At 43.6% G+C, this 24,628-nt stretch overlaps 1 protein-coding gene and 1 long non-coding RNA gene across 3 annotated transcripts in view; both read right to left on the bottom strand.

Moving 5' to 3' along the window:
- Positions 1–24,604, bottom strand: part of arid4a (AT rich interactive domain 4A (RBP1-like)) — a 28,011-nt gene extending 3,407 nt beyond the window's left edge. Inside the window, exons 1-20 of one of the 2 annotated variants that reach the window (XM_046307836.1) lie at positions 24,166–24,604; positions 23,144–23,191; positions 22,681–22,791; positions 19,570–19,635; positions 18,940–19,030; positions 18,668–18,747; positions 18,448–18,545; positions 17,985–18,117; positions 17,536–17,615; positions 17,265–17,341; positions 16,307–16,500; positions 13,345–13,417; positions 12,720–12,814; positions 12,227–12,324; positions 11,718–11,967; positions 11,180–11,433; positions 5,727–5,891; positions 2,973–3,241; positions 2,619–2,687; positions 958–2,298 (exon numbers count right to left, since the gene is read on the bottom strand). In XM_046307836.1, the coding sequence (XP_046163792.1) occupies positions 958–2,298; positions 2,619–2,687; positions 2,973–3,241; positions 5,727–5,891; positions 11,180–11,433; positions 11,718–11,967; positions 12,227–12,324; positions 12,720–12,814; positions 13,345–13,417; positions 16,307–16,500; positions 17,265–17,341; positions 17,536–17,615; positions 17,985–18,117; positions 18,448–18,545; positions 18,668–18,747; positions 18,940–19,030; positions 19,570–19,635; positions 22,681–22,791; positions 23,144–23,149 (3,550 nt within the window). In that variant the 5' untranslated portion in view covers positions 23,150–23,191; positions 24,166–24,604. Of the gene's footprint in view, positions 1–957; positions 2,299–2,618; positions 2,688–2,972; positions 3,242–5,726; positions 5,892–11,179; positions 11,434–11,717; positions 11,968–12,226; positions 12,325–12,719; positions 12,815–13,344; positions 13,418–16,306; positions 16,501–17,264; positions 17,342–17,535; positions 17,616–17,984; positions 18,118–18,447; positions 18,546–18,667; positions 18,748–18,939; positions 19,031–19,569; positions 19,636–22,680; positions 22,792–23,143; positions 23,192–23,480; positions 23,761–24,165 lie in introns of those variants that run through there. The other variant, XM_046307837.1, reaches the window with a different exon arrangement.
- LOC124001214 lies at positions 4,144–5,357 on the bottom strand. Its single transcript, XR_006832750.1, has 3 exons — positions 5,314–5,357; positions 4,571–4,933; positions 4,144–4,179 (listed from the first exon to the last, which is right to left on the bottom strand). It is a non-coding gene; the product is annotated as an uncharacterized LOC124001214 (long non-coding RNA).
- Positions 24,605–24,628: the final 24 nt, after the last annotated feature.

Genomic DNA, 24,628 nt, shown 5'->3' with positions numbered 1-24,628 from the left:
TTCAGAGGACCAAATCACTGTCCGTTTCTCACAAAATGACAATTAACAGGTCTATCTTAAATGTTTTTATTTATTTTATAAATACCTAAACACAACAATGCTGTAACGTTAGGAGATATGCATACATCAAATTATTTGCCACAGATATAAAGGACGCCGCAAGTCTTCGTCTCCATGTTGGAAAAATGGCAGAGAAATGCAAGCGATTTGTGACAGCAGCGAAACAGCCTGCTCTGCCCCAAGTCAGTACAGTACCAAGGCTACTGCGGCCTGGCTGTGCTTTGGAAGCATGCTGAAGTATGGACTGACTGCTGGGAGCATGTCTACAACTTCATCAGCAAGCTGTCAAACTATCATAACTACACGCCGTTTGTCAGTGCAGTGCCCAACAGCCATAGTTATCTAGCTAAAATTCCATCCCCGTGTCAGTGAAGCTAGCAAGCAGAAGACAAGTTAGAACCTAAATCAGCTGATGAAATCACTGGCGACCGATATAAATTGCACATTTCGAGCAGGAATAGATGTAATTATTATTATTTTTTACAACTTTCTCACTGTCTATCAGTATATGCGTCTGTCTGCCCCAGTTTCACAGCAAGTGAGTCATGCACAAGACAGGTCGAAGGACAACGCTCGCAGATAGATTTTTTGGATATTGGTAAGCGGCAGTTTGACGTTGAGTGCGCATCATCTCAATGCTCATTGCAGACTTGAGTGGTCGCTATCAAACAACTATAAGTGGCCACTCGATAAAAGGGCTTAGGAGTCAAGTGTTGGGTTTGAGATTCAGCCTATGACTGAGGTAGATAGAACTTCATTGTGACCATACGCAAAAGGACAATATTCTGCAATTATGAAAAAGATAAAAAAATTAAGGCAATTTCAATGTTAAGAAAAATTTGCCCTTTGTCACATCCCTAAGATAGCCTATTATATGCCATTCTTTGTGTGACCCACCTCTGTCCTTGGTGTCCCTCTCCTGAAGTGACATGCTGGAGTTGCTGGAGCTGGTGCTAGCTTCAAAACAGTTTGAGTTGGCCGACTCATTATCACCAAGCCCTTCCTGAGACTCCCCGGCTACACTGTCCACCTCGATCGGGACGTCGCTCTCACTCTTGGTGCTGTGAGACTCATCAGGGCTGGGGGCAGAGGTGGGGGAGAAGACCCGTGGAGGAGCAGCGCCCCCCGAGGACAGAGGAGGATTGTTGTGGGTCTGGTGGGAGGAGGCATTGGATGGAGGGGGAGCATGGACCTTCCCTTGACTCATCATCATTAGGAGGTCTTCTGCTAAGGTCTTGTCCTTCTCATCCAGGTCGTCCAGATCCACCTCGTGACAGACCAGGGCCTCAGGGCCGATCTGGGGCATCACCTCCTCCTCGACCCCAGAGGCTAGCTGCTCCGACCTGAGTCGACCGCCTGCTCCACCCCCCTCTCCTAGACCTTGACACTGCACCTCCGGAGTGAGGGCAGGCATCTCTGTTTTACCCTTTGCTGGCGTCAGGCGCTCCTCGCCTCTCTGTCCCCCCGCCTCCAGCCTCCACTCTGGCGAGTCAGCGGGCCGCCTGGCTGGTGAGTCAGCGGGCCGCCTGGCTGGCGACGCCATCTTGGTCGTCTCTTCCCTCCTGTCCAGACGCACCTTCTTGTCCGGCGTCCTCTGCTCAGTGGCTTTACGCTTGGCCACACCTCGCTCCTCCCTGCAGATCTCCTCCTCCGTGGCTGAGTCTGTGTCAGAGTCCATGGTGGGAAGGTCGGGGATGCTGGGAATGTGCTCAGCTGGAAGACAATGAAGGACCACCATGGGCTCATCCTGCCTGTTCAGGGTGCGCGGGCAGGGAGACGACTCGGTCTCAGTGTTGTTGGGAGTGGTGATGGTGGTTTTGGTGGGCGTTTCAGAGCCAGTGTCGTTGTTGGGGTTCCTCTCTGGCTCGCGAACGTTACTTCTACGTGCTGCTTTAGACCTGGGGGATTTCGGGGTAGGGGGGTCCTCCTCCTTAGTTCTGTCGGGTTCAGGAGTCATGGGGGGCACCTGGGGCTGCTCCTCAGCCTTCTCCGGCTCCCTCCTCTCAGGGAGCGTGTCCTCCTGCTGCTCCTTCTCCTGAGGGCTGCTGGGGGGCTGGTCCTGGGCTGCGACCTGGGCTGCAGCGGCGGCTGCTGCCTCTGCTCTTCCTCTCTCCACCCTCCGGTCCTCCTCCTCCTCCTGCTTACGGGCCGTGGCGGGGTCCGTCCTCTCCGCCCACGCAGGCTTCTTCTCAGGAGAATCCTCTGACTCACTGTCCTCTGACGAGTTCCCCGATTCTTCTACCAGAAGTAGAGAGGGGAGTCATCAAGGGTTAGCTTGCATCCATCAAAAGTCCAGGCTTCAACCCTTAAAATAACAATTACTTCCCAAACACAAAGGGTGTTCTGCAGTTTCCCCAGACAGATTAATTGTAGTCCTGGACTCAAAATCAATCTACACTGAAAAGGGCTTCATAGTCCAGGACTAAGTTTAATCGGGTATCTGGTAAAACCAGCCTCACATGGCCAGAAACACCCTATAATCATTCTTAGATGTGGACTATCATAGTTATCCTAATTAAACTAGCGACTATACTGCATCTAGAGGCATGTTGACCTACCATTGGAGGTAGAATCCCTGTCCGAGTCATACATCCCAGAGGTTGTTCTTGTGCGTCGGCGAGGGGTACCTGTTTACACAGACCGACAGACAAATCAAATCAATAGAGCTGTCATGATTAACTATTCTACATGACAGACAACGATATCAGTTCTATATAATAATACATTTCAGTCTGAACATTGTATAAGATTGCAGCCTGCTGAACGAGCCCCACGGTCTTACCCTCTCCATAATACTGATGATTGGTGCAGATTAAAGTGAGGAGGAGAAAAGGAAGCCAAGGTTCAAGATGCACCCATGCATGGTGTCATGTTACATGCTGGTACCTAAGTACAGGTGTCGGGTCTCTTACCCTCTCCGTTGGGCAGGGCTGATATATCAGATTTGCTCTTGCTGCTGGAGCGCCCCTCACTGCTGGGGGTCTTGGAGACGCTGCGGTTGGCGCTGGCGGAGGTGGTTCTAAGAAGAGGGCGACCTCGCTTCAAGCCACACAGCCTCCCCTGCTTGTCATCCTCCTTCTCGCCTTCCTCTTTATTCTTCACTTTCTTTTTCTGTTTCTTTTTTGTTCCGCCCTTGTCGACAGGCCAGATTATCCGGTCTGCTTTGACCCACTCATCATACCTAGAGGGGAAATCAAGCCATTAACCCTATATAGCTAGACCCACTCATCATACCTAGAGGGGAAATTAAGCCATTAACCCTATATAGCTAGACCCACTCATCATACCTAGAGGGGAAAATCAAGCCATTAACCCTATATAGCTAGACCCACTCATCATACCTAGAGGGGGGAATTAAGCCATTAACCCTATAGCTAGACCCACTCATCATACCTAGAGGGGAAATCAAGCCATTAACCCTATATAGCTAGACCCACTCATCATACCTAGAGGGGAAATTAAGCCATTAACCCTATATAACTAGACCCACTCATCATACCTAGAGGGGAAATTAAGCCATTAACCCTATAGCTAGACCCACTCATCATACCTAGAGGGGAAATTAAGCCATTAACCCTATAGCTAGACCCACTCATCATACCTAGAGGGGAAATTAAGCCATTAACCCTATAGCTAGACCCACTCATCATACCTAGAGGGGAAATTAAGCCATTAACCCTATATAGCTAGACCCACTCATCATACCTAGAGGGGAAATTAAGCCATTAACCCTATATAGCTAGACCCACTCATCATACCTAGAGGGGAAATTAAGCCATTAACCCTATAGCTAGACCCACTCATCATACCTAGAGGGGAAATTAAGCCATTAACCCTATAGCTAGACCCACTCATCATACCTAGAGGGGAAATTAAGCCATTAACCCTATAGCTAGACCCACTCATCATACCTAGAGGGGAAATTAAGCCATTAACCCTATATAGCTAGACCCACTCATCATACCTAGAGGGGAAATCAAGCCATTAACCCTATATAGCTAGACCCACTCATCATACCTAGAGGGGAAATCAAGCCATTAACCCTATAGCTAGACCCACTCATCATACCTAGAGGGGAAATTAAGCCATTAACCCTATAGCTAGACCCACTCATCATACCTAGAGGGGAAATTAAGCCATTAACCCTATATAGCTAGACCCACTCATCATACCTAGAGGGGAAATCAAGCCATTAACCCTATATAGCTAGACCCACTCATCATACCTAGAGGGGAAATCAAGCCATTAACCCTATATAGCTAGACCCACTCATCATACCTAGAGGGGAAATTAAGCCATTAACCCTATATAGCTAGACCCACTCATCATACCTAGAGGGGAAATCAAGCCATTAACCCTATATAGCTCATCATACCCACTCATCATACCTAGACCCACTCATCATACCTAGAAAAATTAAGCCATTAACCCTACCTAGAGGGGAAGCTAGACCCACTCATCATACCTAGAGGGGAAATTAAGCCATTAACCCTAGACCCACTCATCATACCTAGAGGGGAAATTAAGCCATTAACCCTATAGCTAGACCCACTCATCATACCTAGAGGGGAAATTAAGCCATTAACCCTATAGCTAGACCCACTCATCATACCTAGAGGGGAAATTAAGCCATTAACCCTATAGCTAGACCCACTCATCATACCTAGAGGGGAAATTAAGCCATTAACCCTATATAGCTAGACCCACTCATCATACCTAGAGGGGAAATCAAGCCATTAACCCTATATAGCTAGACCCACTCATCATACCTAGAGGGGAAATTAAGCCATTAACCCTATAGCTAGACCCACTCATCATACCTAGAGGGGAAATTAAGCCATTAACCCTATATAGCTAGACCCACTCATCATACCTAGAGGGGAAATCCTAAGGGGAAATTAAGCCATTAACCCTATATAGCTAGACCCACTCATCATACCTAGAGGGGAGAATTAAGCCATTAACCCTATAGCTAGACCCACTCATCATACCTAGAGGGGAAATCAAACCATTAACCCTATATAGCTAGACCCACTCATCATACCTAGAGGGGGGAATTAAGCCATTAACCCTATAGCTAGACCCACTCATCATACCTAGAGGGGAAATCAAACCATTAACCCTATATAACTAGACCCACTCATCATACCTAGAGGGGAAATTAAGCCATTAACCCTATAGCTAGACCCACTCATCATACCTAGAGGGGAAATTAAGCCATTAACCCTATATAGCTAGACCCACTCATCATACCTAGAGGGGAAATCAAGCCATTAACCCTATATAGCTAGACCCACTCATCATACCTAGAGGGGAAATTAAGCCATTAACCCTATAGCTAGACCCACTCATCTCTCAGATTATACAATTCTTATTTTCAATGACGGCCTAGGAACAGTGGGTTAACTGCCTGTTCAGGGGCAGAACGATTTGTACCTTGTCAGCTCGGAGGTTTGAACTTGCAACCTTCCGGTTACTAGTCCAACGCTCTAACCACATACAATAAACATACTAGCAAAATATTACATTGAAAGTCAGTCACTTCAAAAACAGATAAAGGTGGAAAAGTAATACTGAAAATACTGCCGTGATCAAGACAGTGAATCATAAAATCCCTATCAACTCTTTCAGGTGGGTGAAAATGGAGGTATGTGTCCGTGGGTTACCTGACGTTCCAGCCGTAGTAGTGAACTAGGTAGAGGACATCTCCTCCATCATCGTTCTCTGCCTTCTTGATATTGGCCTCGTAGATCTTTTGGGTCTTCCCTCGACCGTACTTTACCTTCACCTTAGTCCCTGTTACGGAGTCTTCAGAGTCTTCGTCCTCACCCCTGTCCCCCCCCCCCCACACACACACACACACACACACACACACACACACACACACACACACAGTTAAAGGCTGTCCCGGAGAGCCTTCAAATCTTACGGTGCACAGTCACAAAAATAAAGCCATCTAACATCCAAAAGCAGGTTATTAAAACACTGCCAATACTGTGGTGTATTAACTTGGAACCAAACTGGGAGGGATTAAACTGAACTTTTGAAACTTTGTTGCAAAAGGTTTTCAGCTGCATAACATTCTGCTACAGTTTTCTACAACGTGCACTAATGAATGCACACCTACTTCAATGTTTGTTCAACATAAATGGAGCAGCTGAGCTGACCTCTGTCCACAAAGATGCAAAAGCCCAGGGTTCTGATGGAAAGGAGTAGAACACATTGCTTTACCCTGATAGTGCAACTAAGTAGCTTGGCGTATGCAGAAATTGCTCCGCCATTTCCTGGTTGCTAAAACTCTTAGTTCACCTAATTTCAGTTTGTGACAAAATAAGCTAGTATAGTGTAGAGCAGGTATTCCCAAACTGGGGTATGTACACGCAATGCCGCCGGGGGTACGCAAAATAACTGTGACTCACATTTTAACTAAAATAAAAATCATTTTTTCCCCTTCACCTTTTCAAACAGTCAATTTATATTTTCCAATGGGGCTATACATTTGGGTGAGGTTTTTTCTCTCCCCCCCTCGCCTGTGTAGCCTCATTTCAATGCCAAAATAAAATTAAACCATCTTCTGTTACGCTAAACAACACAATATTAAATAAAGGTAGCCTAGTGAAATAATTAACATCCAATCACATTAACCTTTACTCTCTCATGGAAATTCCACTAACGTTCCGTATGTAGCTGCTGCTCATGTTGGTATCTGTACATATGGCGCAAAAGCCATGACAGGGGAGTGGTAACGCACGTGCAAGCAGTTGCTCCCGATGCCACTTGGGTACACTGCAGCATCCACCAAGAGGCTCTTGCTGCCAAGGGAATGCCTGACAGCTTGAAAGACGTTTTGGACGCTACAGTGAAAATGGTTAACTTTGTTAACCTCTTAAGCCTAGCCCTGTTTACTGCCACTTCTGGAGAAATTGGGTACCCATATAAAACAGGATAAAGTTTTGTCAAAAGTTGCTAATATATGCATATAAAACATATTATCGAATAGAAAACTCTAAAGCTTCTAAAACCGTTTAAATTTTGTCTCTATGTAAAGCAGAAGTCTCAGGGCATGCATTCTCCCAAAATCTCTCATCATGGAAAAAGTTGGCCCAACTTTGACGTCATCTTAAACGCCTTCCCAAACAACTACCGCTCTGGGAACAGTTCCTACGTGTTCAGCGCGAAGCCTGCTTTCAATGGGGCTTCTCATTGTGACAATCGCGCGCTCACGAGACGTTGAGCGTGCCGAAAGGTCTCGGTCACGCGAAAAAAAAGTGTACGTTTATGCGCGCTCTGCTCCCGCTCTCTTTCTTCAGGATCAATTACAAGATGTGTGTGTTTCGCTTCGTCCTCACAATTGCTGTACACCTTTATAACATGTTAAAGCTTAATTATGAACATAGTTTGACAAGTTTACTCGACATATATATAATTTCGACGTTTTGGTGCGCATCCACTTGAATTTTGCCTACATTTCAACCGAAAAGTGGCTATTTTGAGAACCGAAAGACGCAGACTTGAAAACTAAACGCTGTTTTGGTAAGTATAATCCCTTCCAGGTCTTTTGATGGAAGAACAACAAAGGTAAGGGAATATTTGTGTTAATTTTGGGTTTCTGTCGACTCCAAGATAGAGGCATAATGATACATTTGGAGCGCCGACTCCTAGTATAGCCTAGTAAACGCAAACTGTAACGTTAAAAATAAATGTAACACAGCGATTGCATTTAGAAGAAGTGTATCTTCCTATACATATGTAAAACATGCATATTTAGTCAAAGTTTATGATGTGTATTCCTTGTTAGCTGACGTTATCTGCCGGAGCTATTTCATTTCTCCTGACATTTTAGTAGCATTTTTTGAACGATGCATCATTGTAAACAGAGATTTATGGATATATAATTGCAGATTATTGAAAAAAAATGAATGTACTGTGTAACATGTTATATTACTGTCATCTGATGAAGATTTCAAAAAGGTTAGTGAAATGATTTTTTTTTAATCCTGCGTTTGTTGATTGCATATTTTTTCCTACTTGGCTATGCTAATGAGCTATGTCTGCAGTGGTGGTTTGACATAAATATGTGCTATGTTTTCGCCGTAAAACATTTTAGAAATCTGACTTGTTGCCTGGATTCACAACGAGTGTGGCTTTAATTCAATACCCTGCATGTGTATTTTAATGAACGTTTGAGTTTTAACTAATACTATTAGCATTTAGCCTAGCGCATTTGCATTTCCAGAGCTCTAGACGGGACGTCTGCGTGCCAGGTAGAAGCAAGAGGTTAAAGCAAGGCCCCTGGACTCTCGTGTATTTTCTGCACTATGCAATGATATGGGCAGCGACCATGTAACGCTTTTACAACATACAGAAGAAGTATGCTGGTTATCAAGGGGCAAAGTATTGACACTTTTTTTTTTAAATTGAAAAACGAGCTTAAAATTCTTTACTGACCATAATATTCACTTGTCTGACCGCTTGCATGATGACGAGTTTCTCACACGACTGGCGTATCTGAGTGATGTTTATTCCCCTCACCCTGAATGATCTGAATCAGGGACTCTCCAACTATAGTTAATGTGCGGGACAAAATTGAGGCTATGCTTTAAGAAGTTGGAGCTCTTCTCTGTCTGCATTAACAAGGACAACACACAGGTCTTTCCATCATTGTATGATTTTTTGTGTGAAAATTAACTCAAGTTTACATACAATGTCAAATGTGATATAGCGAAGCACCTGAGTGATTTGGTTGCACAGTTACTTTCCCGAAACGGATGACAAACTGGATTCGTTATCTCTTTCATGCCCTGCCTCAAAACCAATTACTGATATCTGAACAAGAGAGTCTCATCAAAATTGCAACAAGCGGTTCTGTGAAAATTGTATTTAATCTGAAGCTACTGCCAGATTTCTGGATTGGGCTGCGTTCAGAGTATCCTGCCTTGGCAAATCGCACTGTGAAGACACTGATACCCTTGAAAACACGTACCTATGTGAGAGTGGATTCTCAGCCCTCACGAGCATGAAAACTAAATACAGGCAGACTGTGTGGGAAATGATTTAAAAGACCCTCTCCAATACAACTAAACATTGCAGAGTTGTGTGCTTGAAAGGATGCACATTTCTCATTAACCTGTGGTGAGTTATTCACAATTTGATGAACAAATAAGGTTTAACATGTAAGATGGTTAAATAAAGAGCAAAATTATTGATTATTATTATTTGTGCCCTGGTCCTTTAAGAGCTCTATGTCAATTCCCACGAGCCGGTTTGTGACAAACTCCCTCATTCTTATGTTTAAATAATGTATTGTATAGTGTGTGTGTGGCAGGCTTACAATGATGACTATAAAAAGTTTTGGAAACCACTGGTGTAGCGAATCATTGTACCATCTAAACTGCTGTGAAATATATTTTGCATAACATAAAAAAAATATTTTTAGCTGTGATGCTGGTGTACAATACCGAAGACTTAAGTTGGTGCCCCCCTTGGGTTCGTGCCTGGGGGAGATCTTCATGGGCTATACTCTGCTTTGTCTCAGGATAGTAGGTTGATGGTTGAAGATATCCCTCTAGTGGTGTGGGGGCTGTGTATTTGGCAAAGTGGGTGGGGTTATATCCTGCCTGTTTGGCCCTGTCTGGGGGTATTGTCGGACAGGGCCACAGTGTCTCCCGACCCCTCCTGTCTCAGCCTCCAGTATTTATGTTGCAACAGTTTGTGTCTCAGGGGGCTAGGGTCAGTCTGTTATATCTGGAGTATTTCTCCTGTCTTATCCGGTGTCCTGCGCCAATTTAAGTATGCTTGCTCTCTCTCTCTCTCTCTCCCTGAGCCCTAGGACTATGCCTCAGGACTACCTGGCCTGATGATTCCTTGCAGTTCCCAGTCCACCTGGTCATGCTGCTGCTCCAGTTTCAACTGTTCTGCCTGGGGTTACGGAACCCTGATCTGTTCACCGGACGTGCTATCTTGTCCCAGACCTGCTGTTTTGGACTCTCTCTCTACCGTACCTGCGGTCTCTAACTCTGAATGATTGGCTATGAAAAGCCAACTGACATTTGGTGCTGACCAGTTGCACCCTCTACAACCACTGTGATTATTATTATTTGACCCTGCTGGTCATCTATGAACATTTGAACATCTTGGCCATGTTCTGATATAATCTCCACCCGGCAGTCAGAAGAGGACTGGCTACCCCTCAGAGCCTGGATCCTCTAGGTTTCCTCCTAGGTTCTGGCCTTTCTAGGGAGTTTTTCCTAGCCACCATGCTTCTACATCTGCATTGCTTGCAGTTTGGGGTTTTAGGCTGGGTTTCTGTACAGCACTTTGAGATATCAGCTGATGTACGAAGGGCATTATAAAAAAAAAGATTGATGAACATGAAGCATAGAAATAGCACACATAGTCTACCGCTTAGACTTGCTTTCAAGTAGAATTATAGAAATGTGAGTTATAAATCTGTGAAATTGGTCAGGTCCCCCAGAAAGTTACACATTGCCACTTTAAGGGTTTTCTACAGACTCCCTTTCCCTGATCTAACAAGAGTCCTAAAGAAATACCCTTGGGCTCACTGTAGAGCCATCTGAACAAGGCCCTCAAACTCAGTGAAGAAGCTCTTCAGTCAGTACTACAAGCACTACTCCAATTTCACGATAGAAATGGGTCATATTCATTAGTTCACACAGTAGCAAACCGTTTTACAACAAAGATGTGAGTTTCTTATTGGACAAGTTCAGATAATCCCTCCACATTTCGGTCAGTTTGCTTCCTAGTAAATATGACCATTAGCTCTGCACGTTACAGCAACAACAACAAATCTGCAGCACTGCCATCCAATAGGAAACCAACCCTGAAACATTCCATCACAAGACTTCAGCAAGTATGTGAAACCACACTGATTGTAATCACATTCCTCCTGTTTGTGTGTTACACAATTCATGACATTCTAGGTCGGTTCAATGGCCACATCCTGACAAGTACAAAATAGAGGAACATGAGAAGATGAACATTTGGCATCTAATAGACTTGATGCCCTGAGGTGACATTTAATTATTACATAATCTTAAACATTCCATGAATTCTATCACCATTTATTTTACACTGATAGTTCATTAACATTCAACTGTACCTTTCTCCGACTCTCCTCTCGCTGTCTTCCTCATCCTCCAACTCGTCCTCGTCCTCAGACTCCTCCAGGCGTCGGCTGCGTCTGTTCCCCGGGGTGTCTCCTCCATCTGACCTGCTGCCGTCTCTCGGACCTCCAGTCTCCTCTCCGCTGGTCTCCCCCACACCACTTTGCTCCTCCTTCTCTTTGATCTTCTCCAGCTTTGAGGGCTCCTTCACCTCAGCTTTGACCGGGGTCACAGTGCACCGTCTCCTCCCCTGAGATAAAGAAGAAAGTAAAGTGATTAGTGTCTGTAGAGGAGGAACCCTAGGCTGTATTTCCTCTATTCCTCGCATCCTCCCTCCGGGGCTCCTTCTCAAAACGCATTGAAAGAAGATCCGAGGGAAGGAACAGTAGAAAGCCATCTCAATGAAAGAGAACCTACCCTCGTCACACTGACTGACCATGAAACTGAACAGGATTTCAATCTAACAGAGTCCAAAATGGAATAGTCTTCAGTGTCATGTTTTTTTTTGTCGTAATTTGTACAACTCTTACTAACCCGGGGAGAAGAAACATCTTTGTCGCTCTCGCTCCCCGACTCTGCATCCTCCTGGGCAGGCTTGTCCTCCATGGCCGCAGCAGACTCAGTTTTGACGGATGGTGTTGGACCCTGGCACTCCTTCACCTCAGGGATTTGGGCGGCCTTCTCTTCTGTCTGGGACTGGGAAGCTGGCGGATCCTCGCTGTGGTGGATGGTCCTGAAGACGATGCAGGCTGAGCGACAGTACTCCTCGAAGCCATACAGGTACCTACACATAATGTATTAGCACTCCCTCAAGCACAGTAGACATCACTCACAACACTTAGAAACAATCTTGGTGCATGAAAACAGAAATCAATCAAATCTATTTATAAAGACTTTTTTACAGCAACATATTTCACAAGCGCTTTACAGTAATCTGGCCTAAAATACCGTTTGAAGCACAGAAAATGACTCAACTGCTTCAAAAGAAAGAACCATCTGGTAAAGAGAATTTGTAAGTCTGAGTGAAGTGAGCAAACACCTACTTTCTATAGGCAGTCTTCACATTGTAGGAGGCAGCAGAGTTTAGGACGGGAATGCCAAGGTCTATGTAGATTTGTTTCCACACAGATCCACTTTCAATCTGCAAAAAAACACCATCACAATAACCATTCATGTAGGCTACTCTATTTCAAAAATATATTCAACAAAAGAAAGAGAGGTACTGAGACAAAACGCTACCAACATCACTTGATCGAGCGAGTCCAAATTGTTAAGTCGTTTTTGCAGGTCTGTTTTCTTTGCCCTCATAGCAGCCGACGTGCAAAACACCAGCCAGATAGACACCCCTTGACCTTGACAGTCCACTAAAGAGCTACACGCTGCAATTTTGCTTACAGAGGTGCAGGAGAGGCAAGGCAAAGCTGGAGAGAACAGGTTGTTCACATTAGACGACGAGACCAGGCAGTCTGCCTGCCGCTGCAGTGAAGAGGACTCAGAAGAGGGAGGGAGAGCAAGCTGTAGAGATGATGCACTCACTTTGTCACAGCCCCCCTGGTGGTAGACTAGCCTGAAGAGCTTGAAGAGGTTCAGATCCTTGTAGCCGAGCACAGGAGGCTTGTTAATTGGCGTCCCTGAGGAAAGGATGAGAAGAGCGACGTTACACAGAGGAAAAGTAGCCCATTTTAGGGCATTGAAAAATCACAGGAGGATCCTTTTTATTTCATAGGTTGTCGTTGAATGAGTGATTAGAATGTATTGGGTTACAAAGACCTACAGAGAAATCAAATGAAAGATGGACGGCGAATTCAGAGCCAGGCCAGGTAGTGTGTGCGTGCAGTAAATTTGTGTGTGCAGTAAGTCATATGAAAGTTTGCCAATTATTTCCCCTTCTCCCTGACATGTGCACTTATTCACTCTCTCAAGGATGTAAAAGCACTGGATTGGTGTGGAGAGTGTCCACCATATTTCTTACATCAATCCAATGGTTTCAAACTCTTGTGGGTTAGTGAGTGAGGTAATGCACAATTCAGGGTTGCATCCCAAAATGGTACCCTATTCCCTATATAGTCCCTGGTCAAAAGTAGGGCGCTATATAGGGAATAGGATGCAATTTGGGACGTAGACATGCTGGAAGATAAATGGGACAGGGCTGAAGGCTCACCTCGATCCTCCATGAACTTATACAGCTGCTGCAGGAAGTGATCCCTCTCCTCTGGGTCCGCCTCATCCTCAGGCTGCAGGAAACATACACCTTGGTTATATAGGTAAATTAGACATGAACTGACAATTACTTATAATAGCCATTACCCTTCATTGAGTGCGCTGCTAATTTGACATGGTCTCGACAAAAACACACTTGAGTCAAAATTTCAACTAAACTAACCAGGTAAAAAGGTTAAAAATATATATTTTTATGATAAAGACAAAAACCATTGTCAGAATCTCAACTGACTAGTCTAGCAGAGTACACAAGGTGACATGCAAGCAGCCAGTCTTGACATAACTAATACATTCCCGTAGCAGTAGCAATGCTACTAGAGCAGAGGAAGATTTCATGTATGCCAAGGCCAGTAGTCAGTCAGGTGCTGAGATTATTTTGAGCTCATGCTTCGCCTCTGAAGTCGTTGCACATTCTGTTATTTGTCGAGCAAAGTCACTTGGGCAAAACAACTTAGTGTGGGTTAAATTCAAGGACAGATTTAATGGTTAAATATATTTAACACTCACTCACTTAAATGGGTAATCCGATAGCCAAGAGAAACATGTCATCATAACTTCCGATGAATCATATTGTACGGTGTGTTACCTATTCACAGCATCCAGGACCATAGATATGGCTCCCTATGTACAGTCCCTTCATAAAGTATTCAGACCCCTGGACTCTCTCCACATTTTGTTACGTTACAGACTTAATCTTAAATGAAAAAAATATATATATTCAAAAGTCCTAAGAAATCTACACACAATACCCCATAATTACAAAGCGAAAACAGGTTTTCTAAATTTTTGCAAAATCCAAGCCATGAGATCGAAGGAATTGTCTGTAGAGCACCGAGACAGGATTGTGTCAAGGCTCAGATCTAGGGAAGGGTACCAAAATATTTCTGCAGGGTTGAAGGTTCCCGAAAACAGTGGCTTCCATCATTCATAAATGAAGAAGTTTGGAACCACCAAGACTCTTCCTATAGCTGGCCGCCCCTCCAAACTGAGCAATTGTGGGAGAAGAGCCTTGGTCGGGTATGTGACCAAGAACCCGATGGTCAATGACAGAGCTCCAGAGTTCGTCTGTGGAGATGGGAGAACCTTCCAGAAGGACAGCCATCTCTGCAGCACTCCACCAATCAGGCCTTTATGTTAGAGTGGCCAGACAGAATCCACTCCTCAGTAATAAGGCACATGGACAGTCCACTTAGAGTTTGCCAAAAGGCGCCTAAGGAATTTGACCATGAGAAACAAGTTTCTATGGTCTGATGAAACCAACATTGAACTCTTTGGCCTGAATGCCAAGCGTCACATCTGGAGGTAACCTGGCACCGGTGAAGCATGGGGGTGGCAGCATGCTGTGGGGATGGTTTTCAGCGGCAGGATCTAGAAGACTTGTCAGGATAGAGGCAAAGATGAACGGAGCAAAGTACAAAGAGATCCTTGATAAAGTCCTGAGCACTCTGGAGCAGGTTATCAGACTGGGCCGAATGTTCACCTTCCAGCAGGACAACGACCCTAATCACACAGCCATGACAATGCAGGAGTGGTTTCAGGACAAGTCTCTGAATGCCCTAGTGGCCCAGCCAGAGCCCGGACTTGAACCCGATAGAACATCTCTGGAGAGACCTGAAAATAGCTGTGCAGCGACGCTCCCCATCCAACCTGACAGAGCTTAAGAGAATCTGCAGAGAATAATAGGAGAAACTGCCCAACTGCTACAAGCTTGGCATATCTGTGTCATACCTAAGAAGACTCAAGGCTGTAATCGCTGCCAAAGGTGTTTCAACTGAGTACTGAGTAAAGGATCTGAATACTTATGTAAATGTGATATTTTTTTTCTTTTTTTTCTAAAAAACAGTTTTTGCTTTGTTCTTATGGGGTATCGTGTGTAGATTGATGAGGGGGAAAAATTATAATCCATACAAAATATGGAAAAAGTCGAGGTCTGAATACTTTCCTGAATGCACTGTACATATATTACTAAACAGATACAGTCACAGTACACTGAAGTCTAAAATGGAGGAACTAGAAAAGAAAAACAACATGCCATTGTAATCTATGTAGGCTGTGTATGTAATGTGTGAATTATACCTTGACTGACAAAGTGCCCCAGACACAAGCAAATACACAGTGAAGTGAACCAATTTCACTCATGAGAAGCAAAGCCTTTATGACAAGCAGCAGAGGTAGAAAGAACTCGAGTCAGGAGCCTCCACTGGCCCTCAGCCAATCCCCACAGTCCCTCTCTAAAACGATAGGAAGTAGCTGCCAGTTGCTATGGGAACAGTGTCTGAAACCACACGAATGGCCATTTGTCCCAAACTCTGGGAGCAGAAAGAACCATTGTTGTTCCGGAGGAAGGGGCTTTCCCACACACTGGAACTAAGTCCCAAATGGCACCCTATTCCCTATGGGCCCTGGTCAAAAGTAGTACACTAAGAGGGAATAGGGTGCCATTTGGGACACACCCAGGGTCTATTGGGAGTCTGGCTCAATCAAGGTGGCTCAGTAGCCACAAGATGTCAGAAAGGGAATGCAATGAATGTATGGTGCCAAGCCAACTTCATTCTCAGAGCAGGTGAGGTCACTACAATACACAGCTGGGTTTACATTACTGAGAGCCGGCCCTCAGATAAAGCTTATCACGACAAAATGAATATGCAGCAAAGAGAGGGATAAATTCCTTTCCCTCTCCATAAATTTGTAGCTATTCAAGCAGGTTGTAGTGGTCATTGTTAGTAGAGTATAACACAGCTCAGTAAACAGTCAACACTGGATAAGCTACTGCCTTGTCAAAACTGATAGAAAGACTTCATTTATGAATATATACAGGCTCTGGCCTAATCTGCATCTAAAAGGAAAGTGACTTACATGTAGTCTTAAAATATCACTCCAGACTAAAACAGAGTTCTTCTTACCTCATCATTGGCATCTTCCTTCTCCTCCTCCTCCTCCTCTTTCTCCTCCTCCTCCTCCTCCTCCTCGTCGTCACTCTCCTTTCCTTCTGTGTCCTCCTCGTCACTGCCGGAGGATTCTAAAATCTCACTCATGTCCATCTTCCAACTGTCAGGAACTACCTTGGTCTTGAGGAAATGCACTGCCCCATCCAACCCTGAGAGTAGCCAGAAAAAGGGTACTTTCACACATAGTTCAAATCAGACTGAGATTATGTTACATTGTTGTTGTTGTCGTCCGTCTCCCCCCCATCTGGTCCAGTCGGTTTCACATTGCTAAATGTCCAAACAAAACCACGAGTTCATGCAAGTCATTTGTTTCTTGAAGAAAATCAAGTTCAATCCGTCTACGATTACCAAGAAGCATAACTTGTCGCAAACTTCATATTACTTTCGCTTTGGTCTTCCAACAACATTCGGGAGGGAACAGCCACAATAGCCACTCTAACTGGGATGTGAATAGCCTATATCCCCGGTATAGCCTGGATGCGATCACAAAATGCACTGCCACTCACAGAATGTTTCAGAGATAAAGTAATGGTACTACATGCATTTTATCAAATGCACGCAGTCAAACAACCAATAATACTCCTTGATTATTTTCCTGTTTGGTTCGGACTGAGTTCTCACCTGCAGCGAACCACACCACGGTAAGAATGGAATCGGACTGAGACCACCTTTTTTGAGCAAACCACTGAGAGTTGTTTAGTGCGCATAGTGTTCACACCAGTCCAAACTAACTGAACTAAGGGTGGGAAATGCGTCAAAGTTTGGAAAAACCACTCCGAACCAATTTGGTGAAAGACCCCTAAGTAAAGACTTAGGCCTACAGATCAATTACATCTCAATTCAGTTGAACATAATACCATTCATTTTTTGAACTTACTGGAAGTGTTGAGCTCCCTAGGTGAGCCAGCCTTACCTTTCCTCGGTGAGAACTCAGCTTTAGAGATGCTGTCCATGTTCACTTCATGGATCTCCTTTCTTGCCACAGTGTGACTGAAAAACAACAGACATCTAAATGTGCATTCAGATTTAATTTTTTAAAGTAGCAATTCTGAGAAGACTTCAACAGCAATTTACATTATATATGTGTATTTACATTGCATGACAAACATATACCAAGACATGTTTGTAAATTAACTGGGAATTCTTAAACTGTATGATGTAAAAGTAGGATGCACAACGCTTACAATTTGGAGTCTGCAAATGATCTGACTAAACATTGGTCCTTCTTGACTGTCAAGTCATCATTGCAGCTGGGTGATATCACCTAGACAGAAACAATAAAGAACAGCTAGGAACAATCATACAACAAGGGCCAAAGGTCTAGGAGGGTTTTTGACCATTTTGCTTTCAGTTTCACAAGGAGTTGTTTTTCAGGTGGTTGTATGAACAGAACTAACATCTCCATGACACTTCTCAATTAGCAGGTAGGACAAGTGTAGCTGAATGTGAAAGATTGAAACTTCCCTGATCTGCATAACTCTAACTTGTCAATGGCTGCTAAGGTCAAGGGCCATTTAATTATACCATACATATTGAGAGCAAGAGAGAGAGTGAAAGAGAGCAGGACAGAAAGTGAACGAGAGCAGAGAAAGAAACAGCATGTGTAACTGGGGCTGTGCAGGTTGTGACTCACCAGGGCCAGGTACCAGGATGTCCGCTCTGTCCCAGTCTGAACACTGGCCACTTTACCCATCAGGTCATCGTTTAGCCTCCTCCTGTCCTCATTGTCATCTTCACTGGAAGATGACTCCTTGTCATCGTCCGCACTGAGGAGTTGAACAACAGGACTCCCCATCAGAACAGAATCGTTACAGGTCAGAAGCTATAGTCAGTCTCCGTCAAAACCTTTAGTCTCTATAGAAGCTCAACGCTGTATCAATCACAAAGGCCTATATGGGCCTATATATCGTGCTATGTTGTTGTATATAAATGACCATGTCTGAATGTATGCAGGCAGAGCATTTAAAGCAGCATGCTTGCTATAGATTAAAATCATACTGGTGAATGTAAGAGTTAATGCTTGTTAAGTCATAAAACTCTAAAGCAAAGAACGGGGTGGTTCCCTATAGCCAAAAGTAAAAGAATGGTCAACTTACTGAGCCTGAGATGACCTCCTCCCTCCGCGGTTTCCCTTCTTCCCGATGACGGGGGTGCCAAAGTGCTCTGGGTTGGTTAGGGGCAGTTGGTCCAATGTCTAGATGTGAGGGAGAGGTGAAAGGAGGGGGCTTAATCAATGTGTTAATGTGTAACATAACAGAGAGGCCAGCAAATCAAATGGCTAAGAAAAGAGTCAGGTCAGAATACTAGTCCCTTTACCTCGCTCTCAGCAAAATGTCTTTCTCCCTTCAGACACAGTGACGTCCTGCGGAGTGTCTTCTCATCCCCATCGTCAAACACTGGAACACATGAAAAACAGCGCCCCTTGCAAAAGTTACACCAAAATATGAGACTTCATAAAGACAAATAGTTATTAACCATTAGGCAAGTTGAGAGATAAAGGGGGAAATGCAACCAACAAAGACATACAGCCATTAATTAACTGAAGAGCAGGCATTGTATATTAGTTTGGGTGTTGTTGCTGTACTTGCCCACTGTGTACCAACTGGCGTCTGTGAGTTTGTTGATGGTTGCCTCACTGCAGATCCCCTCTGCACTCTTCACCTCCACTGTGGAGCCCACCTGCAAAAGGATACAAAGGGATGAGACTGAGACACCCCATACATTCTGCTCTTTTACTCCCATTTCAACAAGAACTCAAAACGGCAAAAGTTAAGAGACCTCCCCTAAATAAAGAACAACGTGCCTGAGCAGAGTGAAAGCCTATCACATATGTTCAAACAATGAAAAGGGAACCACAGGGCTTCGAAAACATCAGAAAAACTGAGGCCATTTTGAACCGTCGGGGAACCATTGATGCTTACAATTGTTGAAAAACGGGTGATCAGTGTGCTTGGCCAGAGCATTAGTCACATGACCATTACAATTAGGCAATATACATAAGCTTTACGTCAACAATACCCAATATGTACCCAACTGTCCCTGTTCTATATACTACTGTCACAAGCACAGCATCATTGTTGTATCCGACAGATCAGATCTTAGAATTATATGATTAACAGATTATTTATTCTGAGAACTAAAAGGACACTGAGGGCCTAACTAATATTTTCCTTATCTTCTTGTGACAAGTTTGGTGGTGCTAGTTAGTTCCAACTTACCCTTAATGGTCCTTTCACTTGATCATCTTGAACAACTTGCGAGGTGGTGTCTCCTTTGACCATCACCTAGGGAGAGACAAAGAAATAGAATTAATGAGATAAGAAGTTCAGTCAAGGTGAAATAATTCAGTTGTGTAACAGACACAACTCTTCCCTTCCTGACCTGTCCCCAAAGGACTTTAGATTAACTCATGTATTGAGGGGCTACACATGGCAGTGCTGGAGGACTACGATACAGTAGTAGGTTTGTGCTTATAACCAGGGAATGGTGCATTCACTTGCAAACTCACTATTTCCTCATTGTTCACATCAGTTATTTATTTAACTAAGCAAGTCAGTTAAGAACAAATTCTTATTTCAAATGACGGCCTACGTTTAATGTGGAGAAAGTTCAATGGGGCTACCTACCATGCCCCATGAAACAATCAGTCAAGGGAACACTGACCTCATGACAATCATAAAGGAAGTGACAAAGGTGAATAATGGAGAAGAGGAGGTCAGGTCACAATGTTGCTACCTGGTGATTGGTGGGGGATCATCTGGTCTTGAAACAATAACCATCATCAACTAGAAGCAGGTTCACCAGTTCACTAACTCCACATTTTCACAATGTGTTTGAATACAAAACTTAAATTCCTAGTCCTATCCATAGCTCAAAAACATACAAAACAAGAGTTAGCTAATCGAATGTCCAAGCATGATCAATCCCTATTTAATGTACATTCATGTGTATTACCAAAATGTTAAGGCCAACAGATTTGGTTAGTAATTGAATACAAACTACCTGCTGATTAAAAACCAGACTGGTTTCATATACATTTATTTGTCTTCAGGAAGGCTGTGAGTTGCTGCGCAACAACCTTTTCAAAAATGTTTAGAAGAATGGGATATTCGATATACAGTACCGGTTAAAAGTTTGGACACACCTACTCATTCGTGTTTTTCTATTACTGTTTTCTACATTGTAGAATAATAGTGAAGACATCAAAACTTTGAAATAACATGTGGAATCATGTAGTAATCAAATATGTTTTGAACAAATCAAAATATATTTGAAATTCTTCATAGTGGCCACCCTTTGCCTTGATGGCGGCTTTGCACACTCTTCGCTTTCTCTCAAACAACTTAATGAGGTGGAATGCATTTCAATTAACAGGTGTGTGGAATTTCTTTCCTTAATGCGTTTGAGCCAGTTGTGTTGTGACAAGTTAGGGGTAGAATACAGAAGATAGCCCTATTTTGTAAAAGACCAAGTCCATATTATTGCAAGAGCAGCTCAAATCCGCAAAGAGAAATGACAGTCCATCATTACTTTAAGACATGAAGGTCAGTCAATGTGGAAAATTTCATGAACTTTGAAGTTTCTTCAAGTGCCTTTGCAAAAACCATCAAGCGCTATGATGAAACTGGCTGACGGTCTCATGAGGACCGTCACAGGAAAGGAAGAGTTACCTCTGCTGCAGAGGACAAGATCATTAGAGTTACCAGCCTCAGAAATTGAAGCACAAATAAATGCTTCACAGAGTTCAAGTCACACACACATCTCAACATCAACTGTTCAGAGAAGAATGTGTGAATTAGGCCTTCATGGGCGAGTTGCTGCAAAGAAACCACCTCTAAAGGACACCAATAAGAAGAGAAGACTCGCTTGAGTCAAGAAACACGAGCAATGGACATTAGACCGGTGTAAATCTGTCCTTTGGTCTGATAAGTCCAAATTTAAGATTTTTGGTTCCAAACGCCATGTCTTTGTAAGATGCAGAGTAGGTGAAAGGATGATCTCCACGTGTGGTGCCCACTGTGAAGCATGGAGGTGTGATGGTGCTGGGGTGCTTTGCTGGTGACACTTTATGTGATTTATTTCAAATTCAAGGCACATTTAACCAGCATGGGTACCACAGCATTCTGCAGCGATATGCCATCCCATCTGGTTTTTCAACAATACAATGACCGAACACACCTCCAGGCTGTGTAAGGGCTGTTTGACCAAGTAGAAGAGTGATTGAGTGCTGAATCAGATGACCAGGCCTCCACAATCACCCGACCTCAACCCAATTGAGATTGTTTGGGATGAGTTGGACCGCAGAGTGAAGGAAACGCAGCCAACAAGTGCTCAGCATATGTGGGAACTCCATCAAGACTGTTGGAAAAGCATTCCAGGTTGAGAGAATGCCGGGAGTGCGGAGTTGTCATCGGGGTGAAGGGTGGCTACTTTGAAGAATATAAAATACAATATATTTTGATTTGTTTAATGCCTTTTTGGTTACTACATGATTCAATATTTTTTTTTCATAGTTTTGATGTCTTCACTATTATTCACTATTAGCCCAGTCAAAACTGTTCGCTGCTCTGGCCCCCCAATGGTGGAACAAACTCTCTCACGACGCCAGGACAGCAGAGTCAATCACCACCTTCCGGAGACACCTGAAACCCCACCTCTTTAAGGAATACCTAGGATAGGATAAGTAATCCCTCTCACCCCCCCCCCTTTAAGATTTAGATGCACTATTGTAAGTGACTGTTCCACTGGATGTCATAAGGTGAATGCACCAATTTGTAAGTCGCTCTGGATAAGAGCGTCCGCTAAATGACTTAAATGTAATGTAATGATTAACAGCAGAATATCCAAACATTCCAGTATTGCCTGTGTTTATTGTTGTGTTATGATTATGTCATGACTAAATTCACTTTTGAGTGTGTACCTGGTACTATGTAGGCTGTTACAAACTGCCTAATGCTTTATAAAACAAACTGAGGAAAACTGTTCATAGAACAAGTCTCTACTTGAAAGATGCCACTGGCAGACACTAATATCTAGATACGAGAGAAGGGGGGGGTTCTTTTGCAGCAAAACTGTCACCCGAAACTGGACAATCAGTTTGTCTATATAAACAACATATTGTTTAATATGTGGACATCAACATTTGCTGACATAATGGGCCATTCCACATACTACCCTGTTTGATTACAGTGTCATTGTCCCAAATGACACACTACCTAGATAATGCACTACTTTCGACCACAACCCTATGGGTCCTTGTCAGAAGTAGTGCACTATAAAAGGTAATAGGCTGCCATTGGGGTGGAGCCATTGTTGTGTGGTGCTCTTACCTTAACCTTTACCATCCGTTTAACAGTCTTGATTTTTGCCTCACAGAAGGCACCTCTGTATTTGGCACTGACCTCCGTCCCCACGGTCAGATAGGCAGGCTCGTTTGCTGCCTGTGAGAAAAACAGATGCGCCATAACATGCATCATTGTACTTCGGAACAAAACAGTTCGGCCACTATTAAATTAAATGTCCATGAAGCATGAACTTGTAACACCCATCATATGCCACATAAACATGAAGTTGCATTTTTCATCTAAATATCTTGTTCAGGAAGAGGTGGTGGTGATGCCTAGATTAAAACGTGGGAACATTTAAATGAATTGTGAAACATTATATGCCTGACATATTCAAGTTGACATGTTGTTGCCAACCATATACAGTTGACCCTGTCTCTTTGCAAGCTAAGTGAAAGAGGCGTCGGCTTCACTCCTGTTTTCAACTGAGGTTAGCGAAGTGACTTACCTTCATCGTAGACTATTTGAGGGAGTCCAGCTCGATTGGTTTTGATTGCTGTAAAACAATATAGTAATAGCAGATTATCAAAGACTTGTCAGAATATCTATAAAATGGAACAAATTAATAAATATACTAGCTAACAAACTAGCTAGCTACTTAACGCATTCTTTTCAAGCTCGATGCAGCCGCCCCCTCCCTCCAGATGTACAAAATGTGTAGCTAGCTAGTTTTCACTGTATGCTGATTGTTAAAGTAGACCTCAAATAATTAGTCGAAAGCTTTTTTTTTAAAAGAGGACGTTGCACATAGACAAGAAGAATAATGCGTGTTTCTTCCCGCTTGCCTCGCAATCTGACTGTGTGTGTCACGTCGCCATCATAGCTCGCCGTGCTGCACCATGTCAGGCTGGTGGTTCATTCCAAACTGCTTGAAATAACGTTACAAAGAACATCTGTCTCTAAAATGTGTGCCACACAGTCATCTTAAAAACAAGGTTGTTTCAGTAAAACAGAATATATAAAACATATCGGCAGTCTTTGTGAAAATAAGGAAAGACATAATATTTCCCTCAACTCCGGAGCGGAGCTAAATTTAGCTACCTAGCTAACTTCACCATACTAAGGTTAGCTAGCTAAGAACAGTTTATCGATATGGCGATTTAAACCGCCTTGTTAGTCATTGAGTTTGTCAGCTAGCTAGTTCCGGCATAACATTTCAAACGGTGGTTCTCTTTCGGATAAACGAGAAGCAGGTAGTTCGCGACGATAAAACAAAAAGTATCAGGACAACAATTATTTATTTATTATACAGTTTCACAAAAGGCGCATACATTTCTTCACTGCAAAAACAAGCCGACTGGTCACTGCCATTCAATTCCTTACGGTCTAATCTTGCAAGACAAAAATAAAGAGACATTGAGCTAAGTGTCGTGCGTATTTAACAAAACGGGTGTCACCTTGATCTCAATAGCTTGAACTGTTTGTAATTAATTTGAGAGGAATATTAGCTAATATTTTTTTTATACTTACTGCAACGACCCGACTGCTCACCACTTGCTAGAGTTGCAAAGCAATACACGAAGAATAAGCTTGATCCGAAGCTGTGTTTCTCGAAATCAGATTGGCTGCCATGACAGTGGTGGTCAAATCGCAGAAATGTGATTGGTCAACACATGCTTCAAATGCTATAGGACATAACTAATCTGTATTGATGGTTGGTAGAGAGGAAATCGGCTCTTTGAGGGAAAAGTTGCCATTGGTCCTCATATACTTGGCTTTTTAATCCTCCAGAACACCCCACGATGGAAATATGATTGGCTTTACCTATCTCTACCCAAGCCTTTCACTTGTTAGACATATTTTACAATGGACCGCCTATTTTCGACACTGGCTGGAAGCTTCCTTGTCACTGCTAAGGATGGAAATGGACTGTATGTTAAAACACGTGCCATTTCTACACACTCGTTGGATGGCGCTGGCCGTGACTCGTATT

Source organism: Oncorhynchus gorbuscha, linkage group LG17 (assembly GCF_021184085.1).
Source record: "Oncorhynchus gorbuscha isolate QuinsamMale2020 ecotype Even-year linkage group LG17, OgorEven_v1.0, whole genome shotgun sequence".
NCBI classification, from domain to species: Eukaryota; Metazoa; Chordata; class Actinopteri; order Salmoniformes; family Salmonidae; genus Oncorhynchus; species Oncorhynchus gorbuscha.
Note: the sequence above shows the minus strand (reverse complement) of the source record. Positions and strands in the feature narration are given on the sequence as shown.